Source organism: Carlito syrichta, unplaced genomic scaffold (assembly GCF_000164805.1).
Source record: "Carlito syrichta isolate Samal-C Ts95f unplaced genomic scaffold, Tarsius_syrichta-2.0.1 Scaffold302608, whole genome shotgun sequence".
NCBI classification, from domain to species: domain Eukaryota; kingdom Metazoa; phylum Chordata; class Mammalia; order Primates; family Tarsiidae; genus Carlito; species Carlito syrichta.
In genome coordinates, this window is record NW_007246704.1 from 339,105 (window position 1) to 357,472 (window position 18,368).

Consider the following 18,368-nt stretch of genomic DNA (forward strand, 5'->3'; position numbering starts at 1 on the left):
CCTCTCTGTCCAGTATACCTGAAGTCAGGTCTTTGGGAACACTCTGCTAACCCCAATACTGATGTCTTTTTGACTGCTTTCTTTTTCTGCAGCATGGATCAGCAAGGCTCTTTCGTTCTTCCAGCAAAGGCTTCCAAGGTACAACTCAAACAAGCCATGGTTCCTTGATGACAAACAAACAACATCAAGGCAAATCCAATAATCAGTATTACCATGGCAAAAAGAGGAAACACAAGAGGGACGCAGCCCTCTCAGACCTGTGTAGATAGTTGGCGCTGTGCAGCGGACTATCTTCTCTGTGCAGTGATCTCGTGCTCAGGACAGTCGCGCAGGGACTCCTGGGAGACATTCAGGAGCCTCACACTGTTCAGACGTTGATTTAGCAACTGCATTTTTTCCCAGCTCGCCACGGAATGGATCATGAAGACTGACAACTGCAAACACAAAAAAGCAAGCAAAAAAGGGGGAAAAAAAGGCTGCTTATTTGATAAGTCATATGCTACAACAGGGTCATTTTAAGATTTAAAGCTTGAATGTAAAATATATTTCTCATTGGCTTTATGCAGAATTATAGGGACTAGTATTCAGTGTGGGTAGGATGATAGACATAAGAAACAATTTCAGAAGATGGGGTGGGGAAGGAAAGCAAAGGCATCTCATAGGAAGTCCAGATTCCAGCGGGGAAAGTGATCTGTGCATGTTGTTTTTTTAAAATATTTTTGCATATATTTACCATTTTATTGTGTGTATATATAGAAGACCATATAGGAAATTGATATTTGTAATAGTGGATTTGTTAATACTTTTTACATAACATTACTGTTTAAATTGTAAACAGATTTTTTCTCAGGATTAGTTTGAAAAATAATCTGAATTGTCATCTTAACATCCATATATAGGGAAGTGATTAGTTCTATTACTCAATTTGTTTTTCTCAGCATTGAAATGACTTAATAGAACCCTTGTGTCCTGCTGCAAAAATTTTTCCTCTCTAAAGAAAAGGTTTATGGTGGCAAATAATGTTTATTTTATTTTGTAAAAAAAAAATGTACTACGTACTTTTGTGTAAACACTGAAAAATCTCTAGTCATCTCTGAGAATTAACTTGCAGCTGTTTCTATAGTGCTGTTGTCTTGGGCAATGGGCAATTACATGACTTTGTGTTTGTTTCCTTTGCAGTCTTTTTTTTTTACCCCCTGCTTCTTCCTAATAGGAACAAAAAGGCCACCCGCGTCTGGTCTCATTCCTGTTGCAGTGGAACTCCGAGTTCCACAGACTTTGCATGCTGGCTCCTCTAACCCCGTGTGCTGCGTGTGCTTGTGTTCTCATCTCTTCTTCTTTTTAAATTCATGCTTAACTACTGTGGGAGAGAATAACTGTAAACAGCTTTAATTAAATCATACTTACAAAAAACTATTTTCTTATACTCCACTTTATGCTTTTGGTATTGTTGATCTTTAAAAATTAAATGGTCTTTGATAATGGATCTATTTTGTATTGCCTTATTAAGACCAAATACTTCTTGTCATCCCATTCTTTATCCTTTCCTTTCATGGAATTGTTATCTTTAATTAAAACTTTTTAAACATTTGCTTGTTTCAATCATACTGTAAATTTTGGTTGTGGTCAGCTTGGAGTGCAAATGAGATGTAAAATTCTGTTATTCATTACCTGTTGAGTTTGAAACTCAGTTGGGAATATTTAATATAATAGAATGTAAGTGACATTTCTGAAAATGCTTTCTTTCAAGGTGAAAGTTCCTATGTTTAGCATCAGTGTGTGTGGCTCTGTTAAATACAGCCATTTCTGAGATGAGATTCTTTTATATATATACATATAAAGTACTATTGGCTTTTAGTAATTTCTTTTATATACATTTATGAAGTATTGAAGACCAATCAGACCATGAATGGACACTTAGTGCAACTTTTTAAAAAGACAATAATGCTAAAGTAAGACCAAAACTGATGTCATCACTGAAATTAACAATTTTCAATATGTTCGTATTTTAATTCACAGTGGAAAAATTGTTCCAAAACTGGAAACTCATAGTACTTGTGTAAACCGTGGAAGATTTTAAATGTGATGTTATTTTGACAATGTTTTAAATTTTAGAATCACATTTTATTCTGATCAGAATTTTTATCAAAATGTTGCGCTTTTGTTTTTTGAAACTAGTTTGTCATAACATGTTGTGCATATAATCACAGTATTTATTTTCTAGGACTATTGTGAATGTGTAGACTTATGTTTACTGCTAAGGGAACAATTATTTATAAAATAATATTAAATCCAGTATTAGCTGCCTATTTCAGACACTTAATACCTGCAGAAATCCATGTTACATTTACCACACTGAAGTTTTTTGTTTTTTTTTTTTAAAGAATCACCCTCATTGTTGAAAGTAAATGTACTCTTAGGGTGCGAATATTAGTGTTCAATAAGCATGTGATTATATTAAGGTGGTGGTAGCGGGAAGATCATCTTGATTCCATTGGGAATCTTAGGTTTTCGTAAATTTATTGGGAAAATAGTTTTTCCTGTATTGCTAAAGTTTCTTTTTGGTAAACAGTATCTTTCTAAAAGAAAAAGCATGAAGGAGAATTGAGGTGTGTATACATTTCCTCAAATGACCAGCATTGTATTCGTGAATACTGTGTATCTTGCAATGAACAGTGTGGAAGCTGTTCATTTTTCAATCTGAAGTAAAATACTTTCAAGAACTTTTAGTTTGCCTGCTCATTTGTTTTGTACATTTCATCTCTGTACTTGACTCCTTTCTTATTTCTTTTTTGTTTTAATACTTTTTATAAAGACTTTGTAGATATATCAGAAATGTATCATTTAAATACTACAGTCCATTCATATCCATAAATCACAATCTTCCCTTGCTAGTGTTTGTGGAATGGGAATTTGAAAATTCCACCTCACTGTGGTGACTTTTCTCTGGTGGTCATGTATGTGTACCTGGTCATAAGAAACATCTGAATACTGGTTTTTAAAGGTGCCAATGGGTTGACAAGGTGTCAGCAGAAAACCTGAGTGGTTATATTTCAATGATAAAGATAAATGCATTTATTTCCTCCAGTTTTAGGGTGTCCACGGAGGTGCCTGGTTTTTAGTGTCTTTTGTGTGGATATGTGGCACTTGCTCAGTGGGGTCTCTGCTCTTCACATGTGGTTGCCCTCCAACGGTGTCATCTGTTGACTGTTACATTTTTGTCCTATTTTGAGTATATATTATGCTGACTTGTATTTTGAGCTCCTCATGAATATTGAGGGTTTTTAATTTGGCTCCAGATACTCCTAAATAAAGTTGCAAAGAGCAAAACATGGGCATGGGGGAGTATTTTAAATTTTAATCGTCTTTTTCCTCTGGAACCATGCATTTTCTTCCTGCACCCTCTCCCATGTAGTGTTAAATGTGAGTTGTGTTTGCCTCATCCTGTGGACTGTTTGGAGCTTCTGGAAAAAGAAAGGTCAGAAGAGAATATGACTGCTGTGAAGTACAGGACCCTATTGCTATAAGGTGTTCATTGCAAAGCCCTCCGAATGCCTACTAGATGGCAATAGCAAGATTGCTTGGCAGAAATCTCTAGAAGTCACCATTATTAGGTATTACTGATGAGTGTTGATGATATTTTTATTGGTTATGACTATATCTCCTCAATTTTAATACTGATCTATAGTTAGAAACAATTCTAACGGTATTTATCAGTGTTTCAGTCATTAGTTGGTTGCTTCACAATTATCTTTCCAAAAATTTAATGGTTAACTATAAAAAAAGACATTTCCCAATTTTGCTGTGATAGTGAAATGTTAAAATTAATGATCAAAAGAATTCTCATCCATCTAGTCTTACTTGCCTAGCTCATTAAATTGTTTCAATTAGAGGAAAGCACATTCTCAAAGTATTTTGTGAGCAAAATAGTCTACAAATGACTCTAGTAAACAATCAGAATCATAGTAAAATCATAGTAAGATACTTAGAGAATGATGTGGCATTAAAGTGGGAACAAAGATTTGTAAAAGTAATTCCTTGAAAGTGTCTTTGTTTTGCTTGGCTTCTAAACCTTAAGAGTCTAGCTATCTGCCATTTTGTCAAAACATTTAAGGGTGTAATGAATGTTAAAGAACACATTTTAATATGCTTCTTGATAATTAACATAGTTAAGTAACAAGCCAGATTTTACTGTGGAAGTTGTTTACATGACTTGAAAACTTGAATTAACTCAAAGCATTTTGTTTGTTTGTTTGTTTGTTTTGAGTTGGAGTCTCACTCTGTCGCCCAGACTGGAGTGCAGTGGCCGCTCCCAGCCACCGCAACCTCGACCTGCTGGGCTCCGTCAATCCTTCCGCCTCAGCCTTCCGAGTAGCCAGAATTACAGGCATGTGCTACCACGCCCGGCTGATTTTTTGATTTATTGTAGAGATGAGGTCTCGCTGCCCAGGCGGGTCATGAACCCGCGGGCTCAGGCAATCCACTCACCTCAACCTCCCAAAGGCGCGGGATTACAGGCTGAACCACCTGAACCCAGCTCGAAGCATTTTTCTCAGTCATCTTCTCCTGAGTTGTCTTGACTTCACACCTTAAATAACTTTTTTCGGATAAAAAATAATGAGCTAAATATATGTAGAAATTGAATGTTGACAAGATTATTAACCAGAAAAATTGCACATAAAGTCTACTGATCAATTTGATATCCAGAATTAAATATTTAAGAACCGTTATTAGTTAATAAGTTGCTAATTTTTGTTATGCTTGTTTTACTGTATCTCAGGTTTTTTAAAAAAATGTATTTAGTCTTTACATTTACTACTTAACTGAGCTTAACCTAGTCCATAGTCCAGTAGCCTGAAAGAGATAACACTTGAAGGAGGCTGAACCAGCAAGATGGAGATAGTGCGCCCCTTTGGTTATTATAAACCCAAGGTATCTCCGGGATTTACTGGGAGACATTTTAGGTGTGTCAGTAAGAACAGATGATAATAATAATGTGGAAATCAGATGTTCTCTTAACTTGTGTATTTCAGTGAAGGTTTTTATTCATATTCACATATCATCTCTGCATTTTAACTTGGGTCTCTGGCTCCACACCCTGGGCTGCCTTTCACTGTACCAGCTTCTACGTGGCCTGATGGTAGGGAAGGTTTCCACTCAGGGCACAGTCTGGATAAAGTTTTTGGGAGTGTTATTTAATCATAAAGATGCTGTAGACATAAAATGTCTATAGTACCCAGTGAGTGATTATGAAGTCAGCACTCTGGTCCATGCATTGCCTGAATGGTGGGGTGGTGTAGTAGGGCAGGGCAGAGGAGGATGGAGGCTTGGAGAACATTCTCAAAAACTGGTAATGTGGCCTCCTATAGGCTAGCCTGCCCATCCCTTTCAAAGGGGGATGATGAGGATGATGGATCATTGTTACCACTGACTTTCACCTTTCACTTTGGGGGTCTGTGCTGCTCACAGTTGTCGCCTAAGGTCATTTCATTATCACCTTTTATGTTTTGTCGCAGTTTATCATAATGTGTCATTTGTCTCTAAATTTAATTTTTTTTTTTTTGAGTTGGAGTCTCACTCTGTCACTCAGCCTGGAGTGCAGTGGCATGCTCACAGCTACCACAGCCTGGGCTGGGCTCAGGTGATCCTTCCACCTCAGCCTTCCAAGTACCTGGAACTACAGGTGCACGACCACACCCAGCTTATTTTTTTTTTTGAGTTATTGTAGAGATGAGGTCTCACCAAGTTGTCCAAGCTGGTCTAGAAGCCCTGAGCTCAGGCAGTCTTCTCATCTCGACCTCCCAAATTGCTGGGATTACAGTCTTGAGCCACTGTGGCCGGCCTCTCTGATTTTTATATATTGAAAATTTCAGAAGTCACTTAAAAGTCTCGAGAGTTCTGCAATCCTAAAATAAAGCAAAGGCTTGTCGTCCACAAGTATCAGAGTCTTCACACTTTTGTGACTACTAAAAAGCATGTTGCTAACAGTGAAATGCGAGCTGGTAGCCAGTGTCGTTCCTGGGTATAAAATGTGAAGCCCTTCAAATTAAATCTTTCTTAGTGGCGTATCCATAGACATGTATCTAGAAACTTTGGTGAAGCCAGTGTTTGTGTTTAATAACCTTTTTATTTTCTTCTTTGATTAGCATTTTCTTCTGTGTTAAGAAATGTGGACTCCTATGAGGTGCTGGAGGTGTGAATCATCTTGAAAGCTCTCCAGTCTTGTCTAGTTACCGCTGCAGAGGCACTAAGGAATTTACCAGAGAGAGATATGATGCAAATGGTTTATGAAATCTCAACATTTCCTGAGGTCATGACCGGTTATGAAAACTGTGAATGAACTGCACACCTGGAAGCTTTTCTTTTTTCTTTTTTTTAAGCTAACGACAATTTCTTCAGAGATGCCAATTGTTTGCCTTGAAAATTTTGCAAATTGCATTTCCATGCACATCTGCCCCAGGGCTTCCCAGTGAGGTTATTATACACAATCTGCAATTCAATAAAGGCTTTGTGCTCTCATGTATCTCCACAACCTCTGGTATATGAGCCTGTATGTGAAGCCTGAGTGCCTTTTTAAAAAACTGAATTCCACAGATGGAGGGGAGGTTTTCTTGCACACATGCAGCCTTTCTGTGACTGGTTCGTGAATAATCTCTAAACTGGTTTCATCCTTTTTAATGCAGCAGCAGGAGGGGCTTTCGGTTGCTGTTTCCTCCTCCCCTGTCCTGGACCACAATCTCCATTCTTCCCTTTTCTCAGCCCCGCCCATAACCACTGCAAGACTATGGAAGCTGACTCGGTGGAGCTGGGTTATCCACACTAGCCCAGTCTTACCTTTTCTCAAAAGCAGGGACTTCTGCTTGCTATACTAAGCAATGGAAGTGCTTCACTGTAGGTTGGGTGAAACAGCAAGTGACACAGTCGTTCCAATAGAGCAACGAGAATGGTTCTCTAGGGAGAGGAGTGAGGCAGGTTGATAGCCAGAGGGCAGCCCAAAAGCGTGTTGAATGGTGAGTCTTTTGGCTTACCTGCCTGGGACCTGACAGAATGGTGGTGAGGAAAATACTGGATAGCTTGCCTCAGGATAATCGCAAGCTGAGCTAAGGTGCCAGCCGTGCACAGACAATTGACTGGACAGCGAGACTGCGCTCAGCCTGATGGTCTGCTCACTTACACATCTGAACGGCTCTTCTAAAAAGCAAAACGTATCCTCAAGAGCAGCCCAGAAGTTTCTCACAGTAAACTAGAGAACGAGCTGAACGTACAGGACAGTTGATCATCAACCTGACGTGGTGAATTTACTTGACTTCACAGGTAGGTATGAGTATGTGTCTACTGTGAGGAAAGGTCATGCCTCCATACAAGGACCCAGGTGCCTTTCACTCCCAATCCCTTACAGCTTCCATAGTTGCCGATGTCAGTACTTTGATACGTGTCCTACATTTCTCCTGTGCATCTGCACACATCAGTATGATTTCCAGAGTCCTTTCTCCTTTAACATGGGTGGGCAGCTCCCTGCTGTCCACGCTGACTCACACCCACATCTGTTTCATCTCCATCGCACTGACCTGCATGCAGTTTGCTTTGGTGAATTGTTATGACAGTTCGAGGTTAATAAACGGATAGACTCTCAAGAAGTGTCTAGGTTTTCCATCTTATCTTGAACAGGGATTTTATAAAGTGTTGCTATTCGGTGGCACTTTTCTGAAGTGAGTTTACTGAGAAAACAATTGCTCCATAGTTTTACACTCTTAGGTGAGTTTTCCTAAGTTGCTTTGAGACATGGGTCATCGTTTGATATTTTTGCTAGGATTTAAATATTATAAATACAATATGATCATCTGAAACAGTGCTTTGCTACTTTTTCTATATTTCTACTTTCTAGAAAATGTTGTCCTTGGCACAACTAATGAAAAAGTCAATTATATTGATCGTTCTCCACCACCTGCCTCTTAAAATTCAATTTTTTAAGACCCTCAGATAACTGCGCCCTCTGATAAATTACAACTCCTACTAAAACATCTTAGCCTGGGGGTTGTGGCCCATGCCTGTAGTCCCAGCTACCCAGGAGGCTGAGGTGAAAGATAGCTTGAGGCTAGGAGTTTGAGGCTGCACTAAGCTATAACAGTGACACTGCATAGGGGTCTTGCTCCAGTGACAGAGCGAGCAAGACCCCATCTCAAAATAAAAAGTTAGCTGTCCTAGGTGGGGCGCAGTGGCTCATGCCTATAATCCTAGCACTTTGGGAGGCCGAGTTGAAAGGATTGCCTGAGCCTACGGATTCAAGACCAGCCTGGGCAACTTGGCAAGACCTTGTCTCTACGATAAATCAAAAGTTAGTTGGGTGTGATAGTGCATGCCTGTAGTTCCGGCTACTCGGAAGGCTGAGGCGGAAGGATTGCCTAAGCCCAGCAGGTTGAGGCTGCAGTGACTGAGCGAGCAACTGCTCTCCAGCCTGGGTGACAAAATGAGACTCTGACTCAAAAAAAAGTCATCTGTTCTAAAGTGGAATAAACTGTACGATGAGCAGGGAGAGAGAACTCAGGAGAGAAGAAGAATTCAGTTCTTCGAGACAGAAAAGGCAGAGTGCCACCTTGGGTTTTGTTGGGAAAATCTGGAAAAAGGTGTTGGAGACAAGATGGAAAGCAGCCAGGGACCTTCCAGACACTGATCACCCCAGGCCTTGAGAGCACAGCAGTATTTAAGGACTATGCTTTCCTTGAAATCACTTTGTCAGCACTCATTGTGTGACTGGAATTTTGCTGTAATTTCTATTCTTCAGCTTTCAGAAATGTATTTTAGTGTGTGTGTTTTGTTGGGGGATGGGGAGATTGTCTTGCTATGTTGCCCAGGCTGGCCTCGAACACCCAGGCTCAAATGATCTTCCCATCTCAGTCTCCCAAGTAGCTGGGTCTACAGGCACGCACCACCATGCCTTTCAAGTAAGATGCTTCATATTTCTTGCTTGTCTGAGAAAAACATTTTAAACCCCAAACACGGAGTAATTTGATAATCCTTTTGGGAAATAGCATATATAAGTGTGTGTTGGAGGGTTTATTTTAATGTTATTGTAAATTGATAATTTATAATTGTACATATGTTTTTTAAAGCAAGTAACTACTATTGAAGACATAGGATTAAAATTTTGTTGTTGAAGAAGAACCATCCAAGCACAGATAAGACTGGAGATAAAAATGTCTTCTTAATGCTTAAGGCCAACATTAAAAAGAAAGGAAAGGTGAGGGTTATTAAAAGTATCAAGTGGCCTATTGAAATAGTGTATCAAATTTCAAAACACTCATTGCTAGATTTAGGTTGCAAACTACTTTGTACTGAAATCACCCAGCAGGTGGCTTCCAGAGTGCACCTCTGTACAGCACCCCTCAAGACCGTTGTAAGGGGGATCCTGCCGTTCCGCTTTGTTTTAAAATCCAACTCAAGAAAATAGTGCTGGATTTTAAAACAAAGTGGAATGGCAGGATCCCCCTTACAACGGTCTTGAGGGGTGCTGCACAGAGGTGCGCTCCGGACTCAAGAAAATAGTGCTCCGGACTCAAGAAAATAGTGCTACAGGCTCAGCCTGTAATCCCGCGCCTTTGGGAGACTGAGGTGAGTGGATTGCCTGAGCCTGCGGATTCGAGACCCACCTGGGCAGGCGAGACCTCATCTCTACAATAAATAAATAAAAAATTAGTCGGGCGTGGTAGCGCGCCTGTAATTCGTCTACTTGGAAGGCTGAGGCAGAAGAATCGCCGGAGCCCAGCAGGTCGAGGCTGCGGTGGCCGGGAGCGGCCGCTGCACTCCAGTCTGGGCCACAGAGTGAGACTCCAACTCAAAAAAAAAAAAGAAGGAAAATAGTGCTTTCACATGTTGTCAGGCATAAGCTCGCAGGACACCTCCATAGGAAGACATAAGGTAAGCAAAAAAGGTGACACAGGAGAGCCTGTTAGAGTTAGAGGTGTTTATTCAGAAGGGTGAAGGGGTGGGGGGCTGGAGGGACACTGGGGAGCTGGGCTGGGCCCTGCCAAGAGACGTAAAAATAGGTGGATAGGGACAGGGCATCCGTTTTGTCATAGAATAAAGCCAAACAATGGTGGGGGGGGTTGTTTTGATTTTTAGATGGGGATCTCACTCTGCTGCCCAGGCTGGAGTGCAGTGGCTTTTCACAGGTACAACCACACTACACTGCAGCCCAGAACTCCTGGCTCAAGCCATCCTCCCGAGTGGATGTGACTGCCAGCTGGCATGTGCCACTGTGCCGGTTATAGAGTCAAATAGTTCTAAAAGTGTGTTTTTCATCCCCTTCCCCCAGCCTCCCCCTCTCCTAAGGAATCCATTTCCAACTTTTGGTGGTTTTGTGGGGGCAAAGCGTTCATGTCCACATGTCTAAATGATGTGCTTCTATTGCCACTTCATTCTTATTTCTTGAATTTGTTGACTTCCCACTGTTCCTTCTGTGCCTCAGTCTCCCAAGAGCGTTCTATTACATTTTGTTTAGCACAGTATTTAGTGCTCACATACTCATGACTGTAAATGTTGTGAGCCATGTGATGTGATTTTTTTTTTGCACAAGTTTTCTTGCTTTTCCTGGAGTGTTTTTGTTTTGTTTGGTTGGTTTTTGAGTCAGTTTCTTTCTTTTTCTTTTTCTTTTTCTTTTTGAGTTGAAGTCTCAGTCTGTCACCCAGGCTGGAGTGCATTGGCATGCTCACAGCCACCCCAGGGTCGACCCACTGGGCTCAGGCAGCCCTTCTGCCTGTCTTCCAAGTAGCCAGAACTATAGGTGTGCACTACCACACCTGGTTAATTTTTTTTTTAATTGTAGAGACAATGTCTCGCCAAGTGGCTCGGGCTAGTCTCAAACCCATGGGCTCAGGCAATCCACTCGCCTCAGTTTCCCAAAGTGCTGGGATAACAGGCTGAGCCACCAAGGCCGGCCTTGAGTCAGCTTCTTGCTCTGTCACCCAGACTGGAGTGCAGTGGCACAATCATGGCTCACTGTAGCCTCGACCTCCTAGGCTCAAGTGATCCTTCTGCTTCAGGCTCCCAAGTAGCTGGGACTACAGGCATACCATCATGCCCAGCTAATTTGTTGATTTTTTTTTTTTTGTAGAGACGAGGTCTTGCTATGCTCCCCAGGCTGGTCTTGAACTCCAGAGCTCAAACAATCCTTTTACCTTGACCTCCCAAATTGCTGGGATTACAGGTGTGAGCCACTGTGCCCAGCTTGATGTTTTTGAGGCAGGGTTTCACTCTGTCACCCAAGTTGGAGTGCAGTGGAGCAATCATAGCTCACTGTAGCCTTGAACTCCTGGGCTCAAGCGATCCTCCTGCCTCATCCTCCCAAGTAGCTGGAACTACAGCTGTGTGCCACCACACCCAGCTTGTTTTTGCTTTCCATGTCATTTACGAATTCACCTCAACCTCTCCCAATGTTTAAAGCCCCTCCAGCTGCTCAGCTCTGTAAAGTATCGAATCACTGCCACATCTTTAGGCCTCTTGCAGAGTTTCTAACCAGCTGTGCTAGGTGCCCAGATGTCCCCTGGGAGCCGAGCCCCTTCCCCAACCCATGTCACAGCTCTGCATCTTTGTGTCCCATGCTCTCCTCTTTCCTGATACATGTCTCCACTCACTGGTGCACATCTCCCAAGAGCTTGCTGGAAAAGTACACAGCAAGTAAAGTTCTGAAAATGTCTTTGCTCTTCATTTATACTCAGTTGATAGTTTGACTGGATATAGAATTCTGGGATGAAACATTTTCCCTTTGAAATTTGAAAGCATTGCTACATCACTCCCAGTGCTGTTGGAGAAGTCTCTTGTGACCTGCCTTCTCTCTCCTTCTCTAAACTACTGGGATCTTCTCTTTGTTCCCAATATTCTGAAATGTCACTGTGATGAAAACCAGGCAGGCTGTTTCCATCTGTCCTACTGGGAATTTGATACCATGGGTGCCTTTGGCCTGGTGCCACTGTCCCACCCTGCTGTCCTGGGAAAGCTTCTGAGTTCTCTCTCTTTCTTCCTGCTTTCTCAGGGACTCCACAATTACTTAGGTGTTGTGCCTCCTGGGCTTATCCTATAATCTTCTTCTTTTCTTCCCTTTTGTTCATTTCTTTTTGTTCAACTTCCAACTCTTCTGTTTTTTATTTCTGTTATGTTTCTTATTTCTGTGGGGTTTTGTTTTGGGTTATAGGCTTTCTCAGATTTCTGGTAGTTCCTGGATATCTACACATATTTGAAGGCTGGAGGCTGGCCAGGTGTGGTGATTCATGCCTATAATCCCAGCATTTTGGGAGGCTGAGGTGAGAGGATTGCCTGAGCCCACAGGTTCAAGACCAGTCTGGGCAATTTGGTGAGACCTCATCTTTACAAAAAGTCAAAAAATTAGCCGGGTGTGGTGGCGTGTGCCGTAGTTCCAGCTACTTGGAAGGTTGAGGCAGAAGAATCACCTGAGCCCAGCAGGTTGAGGCTGCGGTGGCTGTGAGCATGCTACTGCATTCCAGCTTAGGCGATAGATTGAGACTCCAACTCATAAATAAATAAACAAATAAATAAATAAAGGCTGGGGGGGCAGTTCTGTGAGTCAATATAGCTGCTCAACAGTGCTTCTGTGAGGGTGAGCAGACTACAGGGGTCCCCAGATAGTTTCTCCAGCCTAGGTGTGGGGGTCTGGCTGTCGCCAACATCCTGGGAGCTGAGCGGGGAAGGGGGCTGGCTTGGGGGGCATGTCTCAACTTCCCATTGAAAATTGCCTTTTAATTTTGCAGTTTTCAGTTGAATACCCCTGCCCACAGCTGGACTGGTGTTTCCCAACTCAGAGACCTTTATTTTAGCTTTTTCCAGGGAAAAGACCTGCAGGCTCCTGCTGGGTGGGGGTGGGAGGGATTGACCCGCTTAGTTGCTTCTTGATTTTCAACCTACTTTCCTCATCTTAGCTCTGCCTATGCCCTCTCCCAAGGCATCTGGCCCCTTCAAGCTGGGTCTCTGGAGCCTGTCTGGTGTAACCGGGACTGGTCCTTGGTCTTCTCAGCTGCGTTTCGGAATCAGTTTCCTGCGCTGCCAAGTCGAACCACCACCTGCTTTTCCCCTTCCAATCCACATTGCTGTCACTTCCCTTCTCATTTTCTCTATTCTCATGAGCCTTAGAAAATCCTCTTATTGCTGTTTAGTTGGCTTAAGGAGGCAGCACAAGTGGATCACAGGTTCAATTCACTATCTTGCCTGGCCAGTTTTCTAACATAAAACTGGACTGCCAGGGGAGAAGGTGGGGAAAGAGGGTATCCTAAGGCTTAGAATCAGTTATCTAAGGAGTGGGATGAGGGGGAGGACAGGAGGAAGTTGCCAATACTTGTTTTTGTGATGCAGGCTATTTAATGCAGGCTAGACATAGATAAGTTTCTTGCAGGGAGGTTTAAATTAAAATAGGGTAAGCATTCAGACATATTTCTTACCAGTACACGACTTTCACCTGACCAGGCACATAAGACCTGACCGACCACCTTGTAGGTTGGAATGTGCATCTACCAGTGTAGTAAATCATGGAAACAATAGAGAGCTACCCAAAACATAGACATGATGTTCTTAAAACCCACACCTAGTTAGGCAATAACTTTCATTATTTAGAAGGTCCTTGTGACCTTAGAAGGTGGAGCAATGGTCATCAAAACTCGTGGCCAGACACCTGCAGCCCACCCCTCTCAGCTCATAGAAGGTAGAGAGATGGTCATCACAACTCATAGCCAGATACCTGCAGCCCCTCCCTCTCAGCTCATGGTTTGCTTAATCATGGTTGTAAAAGTATATAAAGCTTCTCATCAAAGACAAGCACATGCCCTCTCTTAAGGCACCCATACCTCCCTTGAGCGAGCCTCTTTTAAATAAATTATCTTAAACTATACTTGGGATTTGCTCTGAAATTCTTTCCTGTGGTGGAGTCAAAGAATACAGGGAGCAACATGCAGCAGACCCACCCAGCATCATCTCAGTTGTTTTCTTTTCTTATTCATCTTTTTCTTTTCTTTTTGGTCAGGGTCTCACTCTGTCATCCAGCCTGGAGTGCAGTGGCACAATCATGGCTCACCGCAGCCTTGATCTCCTGGGCTCAGGCAATCAATCCTTCTGCTTCAGCTTTCTGAGTAGCTGGGACTTATAAGGGCGAGTCATCATATACAGACAACTTTTTGATTTTTTTTAAAGTTTTAAAACAAAGTTTATTAGAGAAAGAAGAGAAGAAAGAAACCACCTAATTTTTTAATTTTTTGTAGAGACGAGGTCTTGCCATGTTGCCCAGACTGACCTTGAACTCCTGGCCTCAAGCAATCCTCCTGCCTTGGCCCCCCAAAGTGCTGGGGTTACAGATGTGAGCCACCACATCCAGCTGGGTTGTTTTATTTTCTACTCTGAAGTACAAATCAGTCCCCTTTCTAATGAAACATCATGAACCGTATTGCCAGTGCACAGGTACTCACTGAGCATGTCACATGGCCAACACTGCTGGAGCAAGTGAGGGAACAGGGGAAGCCCCTATTTTGTTGGTGGTAGGTAGCAGGAACCACCAGGCTGGGGAGGCCAACGCTGCATACTTCCTAACAATGCATGAAGTTGAAAAGAACTAAAAGGACAGGCACCAGGTTTGGGACACTTTGGTGCTGTCCTTCTTGGCTATTGTTCCATTGCCTGGATTGAACTGAACAAAATAGTTCTTCACTTCTATTGTAGTGATCGATTTTGAGATTTTATTTTATTTTTATTTTTTTAAACCTCCAAGATGAGAATGCAGGTTTTAAGCTTTTAAATCATCTTTTCCCTGCACAAGGGAAAAAAGGTCCCCACACCTTGCCTACTACAGAAATTGATTTGGGCAACACGTGCTGAGTGCTTTGGAGAGCAGGCATGGCCTCCTGTAATGGATCCACTCCTGGGCACTTACAAATGATGAGGGGCTCTTTGGGCAAATGTGGTGGGTGATTAAAACCATAGGCACATCAGGTGTGGACATCTGGAGACCCCCCTCCTCTACTTTCAGCTGCAGCCCTTCAGTGTGCACTCAGCTTCCCATGCGTACATCTCCAACATTACTACAAAACTGTGTACGTTTTGTTTTCAAAACACAAAGATCCTTTTTATTAATTTTTTATTGTTTGGAATCTGAGTCTATCACCCAGGCTGAAGTGCAGTGGTATGACATGGGTCACTGCAGCCTTGACCTCCCAGTCTCAGGTAATCCTCCTACCTCAGCCTCCTGAGTAGCTGGGACTACAGTCACGTGCCACCACACTTGGCTTTTGTTTTTTTTCTTTTTTTTGAGTTGGGGTCTCACTCTGTCATCTGGGCTGGACAGCAGTGGCACGACCACGACTAGCTCACCACAGCCTCAAACTCCTGGACTCAGGAGATCCTTCCACCTCAGTCTCCCAAGTAGCTGGGACTATAGGTGCATGCCACCATGCCTTTATTTTTGTAGAGACTAAGTCTAGCTATATTGCCCAGGCTAGCTTGAATTTCTGGGCTAAAGCAATCCTCCTGCCTCGGCCTCCCAAAGTGCTGGGATTACAGGCATGAGACACCACACACAGCCTTCTGGCTAATTTTTAAATTTTTTTTGTAGAGACGAGGTCTGCCTATGTTGCCTAAGCTGGTCGAACTCTTGGGCTCAAGCAATCCTCTTGCCTCAGCCTCCCAAAGTGCTAGGATTTCAGGCATGAGCCACTGCGTCCCTGGGCAACATTGCAAGACCTCATCTTTACAAAAAAAAAAATAGTTGGGTATGGTGGTACATGCTGGTAGCCCTGGCTATTCAGGAGGTTGAGGCAGGAGGATCACCTGAGACCAGAAGGTTGAGGCTGTGGTGACCCATGATCATGTCACTGCCCTCCATCCTGAGTGACAGAGTGAGACATCTGACTCAAAAACAAGACAAAACAAAAACCCAACAAAACAAAAAATAGATAGGGTCTCACTATGTTGCCAAGACTAGTCTTGAACTCCTAGGTTCAAGCAATCCACACACCTCAGCCTCCCAAGTAGCTAGCAATGATACATACGTGTCATTGCTAGGATTTTGTTGTTGTTGTTCAGAGCCTCACTCTGTTGTCCAGCCTAGAGAGTAGTGGCATGAGCATGGCTCACCAAAGCTTCGACCTCCTGGGCTCAGGTGATCCCTTCAATTCAGCCTCCCGGTGTGTCACCACACCTGGCTAATTTTTAAAAGTTTTTTGTAGCGATGAGGTCTTGCTATGCTATCTGGCCTCGAGCAATCCTCCATCACTGAGATCTTTTTTTTTTTAATGTTATTTCAGAGCCATGGTCTTGCTATATTGCCCATGGTCTTGCTATATTGCCCAGTGCAATTATAGTACACTACAGCCTTGAACTCAAGAGATCCTCCTGTCTCAGCCTCCCAAATAGTTGGGGCTACAGGCGTGCATCACTGTGCCTGGCTGTAGTTTTTCTTATTTTTGAGCATGGGGGTAGGTGGTATCTAGTATTTTTTCCTTAAATGGTAACCAGTTCATCCAACGCAACATATTGAAGAATCCATTCTTTTTCCTTTCTAATTTGAAGTGCCGTCCTTGTCACAAACTAAACTCACCTGGGTTTTAAACACAATGCATATTCCCAGACCCCACCTGGGGATCAGACTCTGGGAGTGGGACTCCAACCCCATGTGGATGCCAGCTCCTTAGAGCCTCGCTATCCAGCCTGGCCCAAGGATCAGCTCATGGACAGCACTTGGGAACTTGTCAGGAGTTCATGGGACTCATCCTGGATCTGCCAGATCAGACACTCAGTGTGAGGCCGAGCAGCATGTGTTTTCAAGCCCTCTGGGCTTGAGGACTGCTGATGAGGACCGATTCTCCAGGGAGGCGACCACTGCTGGAAGGGCCACAGCAGAGATGGGGTGACAGTGACATCCTGATGGCTGGCGGGAGTGCGGGTGCCAGCATGATATGTAGCTCACTTTCTCCAGCATTTTCCTGTCTGCTGTGGAGAGTGTGGGTCATAAATCTGCATGAAGGTGACATCCAGATGACAGGGTGGAGAGTCATAGCATTGTTCCCCACACACCAGCAAGGGCCGAGGCTCTCAGAGCATGCTTGGAGAGTGTTGAGGGTACACCCAGCAGGGCCCTCCTGTGGTGGGCTGGGCTCACTCCCTTCTCTCTCCAGAGCTGATCCTGGCAGGAGGACACTCTGCCAGGGCTGAGGCCTTGGGGAAACAGATGGGTGTCAAGCCTTCTGGATTGTCAGGGGGTGGGGAAGAGCTGGCTCCAACGAGGACCCTGGTGGAGACTGCTGCTGTGGCCCCCATTTTCTGGGCAAGGAGGCCCTGCTTCTGGGTTGCTCTTCTTCCTCAGATGTAGCAGTGACCTGGCGGGGGCCCTCCGTGGGGACAGGCAGTGGGGCAGCACCAGCTTAGAGAGCCGGGTGCCCCCACACCTGATGCCATGGCTGCGGGGCCTGAGGAGGTGCCTGGCCAGCATGGGGGAAGCCGGGAGGGCTGGCTGCCGATGCGGGGCATGTCTCCACGGGGGTCACTCGCCACCTGGAGTGGAATCAGATGCTCACCTTCCAGCCTTGCACCATCTATGTCCTCAGCGTGGTGGGTGGCCTCTGGGCTGGGTTCCAGACCCATGGCTGGGGCCAGGCCCTGCCATGCCAGGTTCCCTTCCCTCCAGGGTTAGCTGGGTGATCAGAATCCCACCATGGGCTTCCAGGGAGATGCCACTTTCTCTAACCTGCTTCTCACAGATCATAGAGTGCTCGTCACCCTAGACTCCCAGGCCCTTCCTGAACAGATCCTAGGCTCTCAGAGGGTGGCTCAGAGAAATGGGTGTAACAGACGCCACCTAACCCCCCAGGAAAGTGGGAAGCCCCAATTCACGGGAACAGGGAGCTGTGGACAAACCGGAAGAGGACTCTCAGAGGCGACGAGGTAGCAGTGCCCTCCTGGACTTGCTGGCTTCTTCCGACCATCTCCTCCGCCCCTCCCAGAGTGACTCAGAGGAGCACTTTCTTGCTCACCCGGCCTGGGTTCCTCGGAAGCAGCAGATTTTTTTACTGCCAACACTGGGGCCCCACCCTGGGTCACGAGGGGGTTACACCTATGTCGGAGGACACCTACTTTCCCAGGCAGGCCCTGTCTTCCCGGGGCCAGCCAAGACCCGGTCGCAAAGCCCAGACTCGCGGGGGTGGGGCGGCGCTCGCCTCCGCACCGGAGGTCAGGGCCTGAGTGAGGCAGACGCTGGGCCGCGGCTTCCCGCGTCTCGGCAGGAGGGCCCGCGCCCGCGGTCTGTGGGTCCTTCCAGGACCGGGCATTCCGGGGGGGTGGGATCTGGAGCAAAAGCAGCCCAAGCGTTTGCTGGAAAGCGGCCC

The 18,368-nt window shown here is 44.5% G+C and overlaps 1 protein-coding gene across 2 annotated transcripts in view; it reads left to right on the top strand.

The window, feature by feature from the left end:
• PAPD5 (poly(A) RNA polymerase D5, non-canonical) overlaps positions 1–2,729 on the top strand; it is a 28,427-nt gene extending 25,698 nt beyond the window's left edge. For both annotated transcript variants that reach the window (XM_008057011.1, XM_008057012.1), the window contains exon 12: positions 93–2,729. In XM_008057011.1, coding sequence (XP_008055202.1) covers positions 93–269 — 177 coding nt within the window. In that variant the 3' untranslated portion in view covers positions 270–2,729. The remainder of the gene's footprint in view (positions 1–92) is intronic.
• The last annotated feature ends 15,639 nt before the right edge of the window (positions 2,730–18,368 follow it).